This window comes from Syzygium oleosum, unplaced genomic scaffold, assembly GCF_021117445.2.
Source record: "Syzygium oleosum isolate NSW1041296 unplaced genomic scaffold, Sole_v2.1 Sole_v2.14, whole genome shotgun sequence".
Classification (NCBI taxonomy): domain Eukaryota; kingdom Viridiplantae; phylum Streptophyta; class Magnoliopsida; order Myrtales; family Myrtaceae; genus Syzygium; species Syzygium oleosum.
This window is the reverse complement of record NW_026607498.1, coordinates 10,432,788-10,437,918: the sequence shown is the minus strand read 5'-3', so window position 1 is coordinate 10,437,918 and position 5,131 is coordinate 10,432,788. Positions and strand designations below refer to the sequence as shown.

General features: G+C 42.8%; 1 protein-coding gene across 1 annotated transcript; it reads left to right on the top strand.

The window, feature by feature from the left end:
* Positions 1–2,064: 2,064 nt before the first annotated feature.
* LOC115686538 (non-specific lipid transfer protein GPI-anchored 7-like) lies at positions 2,065–4,224 on the top strand. Its single transcript, XM_030611874.2, has 3 exons — positions 2,065–2,585; positions 2,873–2,911; positions 3,839–4,224. The coding sequence occupies exons 1-3, from the start codon at positions 2,249–2,251 to the stop codon at positions 3,928–3,930; spliced, it is 468 nt and encodes a 155-aa protein (XP_030467734.2). The 5' UTR covers positions 2,065–2,248; the 3' UTR covers positions 3,931–4,224.
* Positions 4,225–5,131: the final 907 nt, after the last annotated feature.

Here is a 5,131-nt window from a genome sequence, read left to right as displayed (position 1 = left end):
AGATTTTCTAGAGCGTTTGAACAAGTAGAAATCCGAAAGATTGGCTTGGGACAAGAATTAGCACGTCATTTGGCCATAACTAATGATGTGGGAGGAGGGAATTGCCAATTCGAAGAGCTTGTTTAGAATGGTATTTTCCCGATAAACCCTAATCCCTCTATCGGCAACCCTCTCTCTTCCAAAAAAATCCTCCCTCAAAGAAACTTCAAATGTAAGCTCTCCGCTTCAATTTTTGAAGTTGAGAGCCTGCTTTGCTCATGTTTTCTTTTCTAGGCCCCGTTTTCGTGTTTCTTTTCTCTTCCGACCTGATTTGGGAGTAATTTTTCGTCTCCTTTGGCATCTTCTTTCGCTCGTCTCTTTTGCTTTTCTTCACTATTCATGATTAATAAATTTGCTTGCAATTGAAAATTTTGTGAGAATATTCTCACTAGTCCAACCGGCAGGATGCCCGAAACATGGTTCTATGACACCTTCGAGATTTGATGGAAGCTCTACTCTCCCGATTTAGGTGTAGATCTAAATTTAGGAGCTTTTCTCTCACGATCTATATTTAGATCTAGGAATTTCTTAGAGGTGTTCCATCTGCGAAGGTTAAACATGTTGTTGTTGTTGTTGTTGCTGTTTTTGTCTTCGTATGGTGATGACATTGAGTTGCAAGCTGTAGTTTATGGAGAGGAAGATCTCGGCATGTGCCCATCACCGACGCTCTCGTTGATGAGCCACCAAATTTTTTTTTTTATGCTCCGATGGATTTGGTCTTTTGGAATGAAAACTTGCTTATAGCTACTGTACTCTTTTATTAAATGGGTTTTGTTTTGTAAGTCTTTTGGGATTTGCTTTGTTTGGAAGGTTGCTACGTTCCTCTCATGTTTAATCATGACAAATGAATGAAATTTTCTTTCGACCAAAACAAATATTTTCGAATATTTTTTAGCATTACTTTTTGCCCTTTTTTAATTTCTAGGTTATTTCTTCAATTTTTTATTATTATTTAGTATTTAATTTATAAATCATTTAGTAATTCCTAGATTAGGGTTGCAACAACATTTACTTGCTCTGTTCTATCAAAACGTTCACGTGCATCGTTTTAGAAATACAGAAAATTGAGAAATTCTCTACATGCTATATATGTGTTGGCGAGTTCCGACTCGTGTTTATCATTTCCACGGCGTAAATCGTCGAGAGCAAAAACTTCTTCCACGCCATGCCTGATTAATTGGATTTGAAGCCGAAGGGATTAATCAGAAAAGGGTGTTTGGGACTCACCATGGAAGCCCCATGTCTTCACTTGTGTAATCATCCCCTTATGCCCTGGGCTACCCACGTGCTACAATGGCTGGAACAAAGGGTCGCGATCCCGCAAGGCCGAGCTATAGTGGAAACTCAATTCCGAAACCGTCAAGATATTAAGTTGATGAGTTATAGGTACACTTGTCAAACAGGTGGGTTGAGTTTGGGCAAAAATGGTCCAAACCCAAATCGACCCATTTAATCCGTTTTGACCCATTTTCATGTAATATAAATGTAATGACTCAGACCCGATCTCATCAATACCCGAATCTACTCATATTGCTACAACATTTCTATATTTAACCCAATCTACGAAAGTGCATAATCAGATTAAGGTGAAAGCACAAAGTGAACGAGCACGAAATCAAAAGAGAGCAAAAAAAGAGTTATAACGGCGGATTGGGTTTCAATAAGCTGTGAACCCATTTAACATCCATATTAAACCCATAGAACAGGACAAAAACAAAATCGCTTTAGCCACGTATAATAGAGAAAAAAAGAAGAAGAAGAAGCCACATCAGTATTTTGCGTCAGCTAATTTCGGACGGTGTTAACGAAAGGACTTAATTACATCAATTTGATAAATTTGAAGATTTGATTATATTTTTTATAAATTGTAGGACTCAATTATATTTTCGTGACAAGTTGTAAGACTAGGGTTACAGGAGGATTGGGAAAAATAAGGAGAGCGTGAAGGTACGGTGAGCCAGCAAACGCGTGGCGACACGGCGCTCCCATGAGTTTCAGAAGTTTCACACTTTTTCACACACAAAAAGGAAGAACAAGAAGAAGAAGAAGAAGAAACGCAACTCGGTCGTCACACGCACCCGCACTGAGTCGCAACCATATATACCGAGTCGACTCCGTCAGAAACGCATCACCAACCCAACCACCTAACTCTCTTCATCCCCAACGCACAGAGAGAGAGAGAGAGAGAGAGAGAGAGAGAGAGAGAAACATGGCCTCCACTTCTCGCCGGACGCCTGTCCTCCTCCTGGTCGCGGCGGCGGCGCTGCTGGTCGCCGCCGGGTCCGCCGTCCTCGCGGGGGCCCAGACGCCGGCGACGCAGACGTGCGCGTCGAAGCTCGTGCCCTGCGCCAACTACCTGAACTCGACGAGCCCCCCGCCGGACACCTGCTGCAACCCCATCCGGGAGACGGTGAAGAACGACCGCGCCTGCCTCTGCACCCTCTACACCACCCCCGGCCTGCTCGCCTCCCTCGGGATCAACGTCACCCAGGCTCTCCAGCTCACCAAGGAATGCGGCGTCCCCACCGACACCAGCTCCTGCAACGGTAAGCGATCGCCCTACTCGCTCTCTCTCTCTCTCTCTCTCTCTCGTGAAATCTTTGCAGGGGGAAGGGAGGAGCGAATTCGTCTGCGATTCGGAAGAGCGTTCTCTTTGACGAGATCGAATGGCGATTTCCATGAGCCGATCTTTAACATTCGGAACTGGGATTTGGCCCGTTTTGGAAACTGAATCGAACTTTGCTTTTCTGCGACCCGTTCTTCCTTTTGAGTTCCAGTAACAAAAATTGATGTCGAACAAGGTTTTCTAACACGAGAATCTCTTGATTGGCAGCGACCGCTACGCCTCCGTCGTCATCGACAACGCCACCAGGTAAGAAATTCGATTCCGTTTTCGTTTCTGGGTCGTTGAAAAGCAGCAATTTTGGTGCTGCAGTACTGTTCTTCTTTTCAACTTTGGTTTCCAATTCGGAACCTGAACTGCCGTGCCTCTATGCATTGAATGTTTGATCCGCCATTGTTGAACCTCCAGATAGAGTAGTTCCAGAGCTGGTTCAGGGAATCAAATCTAAGTGAGGAAGATAGTTTTGTCTAGAACCCGATAAGGCTGGAAATTTCCTTAAAAAATGCGGGTGTCCGATGCTCTCGGGACCACCGATGTCGACTTGCTTTGATTGTGGAAATCTTACTTTAGTGGGGAAATAATTGGAGTCATGGCCTTTGTCCAAGCCTGTCTCATACCATAACTTTCCTTGGCAAAGCTGTCCACGTGAATGAGATCTATGAGGATGATCGAATATGCAATAGCAGATTCATGACAAGCAGAAAAATTTAAACAGGGTTGTTTATGGTTATCTTCGGTTAGTCTACACATTAAATTTTGGGTTGTCTCTGGGATTGATGTCTTGTTACTTCTATATGTAGATAGTTTATCGTATCCTAAGTTTGTCTTTAGGTTAAGACGGACAGACAGTGGAATTGGGACAAAATTCATGAAAGTTGATCAGAAGAATCGCTTATATTCCTTGAAGCTAGCAGTATTGCTTGCTAACCTTCGAGCGTCGTCTTCTGCCTCAAAGACAAGTTAACTATTGGGTATATCTTGTGACTGCGTTCGAGGAGAAAAACCAACCATAGGGCTAAGCGTCACTGATGTTGTAGAGACTCGGGAAACAAGAGAGACTTGCATTTTGCATCCCCCCTTTTGCGGAACTCTGTGTTTCCTTTCAATCGAGACATCTCGATCGTTATTGTAAGTGTTTCGGTTTCTAATAGCAGAACGTTGAATGAATGTTTACAGCGACGCCTGGAGGCGACAGCGACGCCGGCAGAATAGCTTGGAGCGGGATCTCGAGCTTATTCCTGATTCTGGCATCGATGATGTTTTATTGAGGTCCATGGGTTACCCACGTTGCATACCATCTGATTGACGAGGAGACACTTCACACGGATTGTTATGATTATCGGAGAGGTGAATCCTGGCATTTGGAGATTTTGGTCGTTTCAGTTGCTTTCGGCTTTCTCGATACGTGGGTGGTGAATTTGATTTCATTGCGGTGGTGGTTCTAGCTAGCTATGTTACTATAATTATACCCTGATTATTGTGTACTTGATTTATCCGGATCTTGACCTTGGGACACTTGATGGAGGTCATTTCTCAGGTGCATCATAATGAAATTGTTTCAACACTTCTCTTTCAGGGGTCACTCGCACCATATTCCATCGCTGAATCGCATGTCATATGCGTCCTGTTTTTTTTTTTTTTGGTCCCATTCCTCTCTACTATGTACATGTGTATGCTGTTTCACGGGATCGAACCTCGAACCTGATAGTCTCCGGTCCCATCCCTCAATCTCTTTATCAGCAGGGCTGCATGCCTAGTTGGTATATCGGTCCTTGAAAATAAGTGGTATAAACTAGTAGAGCATATTCATGATTTGTGCAGGGCTCCGGCTCGGGCATGACTTGATAATTTAACTCGTCTTGGAGTTTGATTCATGCCTTTTTCTTTGCTCAAGGAGCTTGATTAGCTCCTGGAGCTGAGCTTCAGCTCGCTGTGCTTGCTCTGAAAAGCAATAGTGGGGTTGTCTGTTCCCTCGAATTGTCCTCTTTCACAGGCTAAAATGTATATTCTAATTATTCGATATTTTACGGAAAAAAGTATATGTTATTTTACTTGTCCATATACGTATATTTCGAAAGGGTTTGGATACTTCCCATTACACGAAAGTGTTAGATTACGAAACTCTTAAGATTTACAAAAAAAAAAATTGTGAAAATTTTAGTGGCCCAAGACTTCTGTTAGTAAAATACTCGTACGTATGAACTTGACTTTCAATAATGCTGCCAAACTGTATTGAGGATAACATACTCCTTGCTTCTGACTTGATTCATAACTTCCACCTCCCTTCACTCATGCTAAACAGAAGAAGTATAATTATAGGCTTTTTTAAATATCTCAATTTGACAATACTTCTAGACTAGTCACACGGTACTGGTACGTGTTTAGAAAAAAAATCTCCCGTCGAGGATAAAACATAATCCCTCGGATTTCATTTCGTTTGGAAATTATGTTTAGGGGAGAGACGCCATC

Bases quoted from the DNA above. Each gene is read 5' to 3' on its own strand.
- LOC115686538 (XM_030611874.2), top strand. From the start codon at position 2,249: ATGGCCTCCACTTCTCGCCGGACGCCTGTCCTCCTCCTGGTCGCGGCG. The intron at 2,586-2,872 runs GTAAGCGATCGC...CTTGATTGGCAG, and splicing joins CGACACCAGCTCCTGCAACG to CGACCGCTACGCCTCCGTCG. The intron at 2,912-3,838 runs GTAAGAAATTCG...GAATGTTTACAG, and splicing joins GTCATCGACAACGCCACCAG to CGACGCCTGGAGGCGACAGC.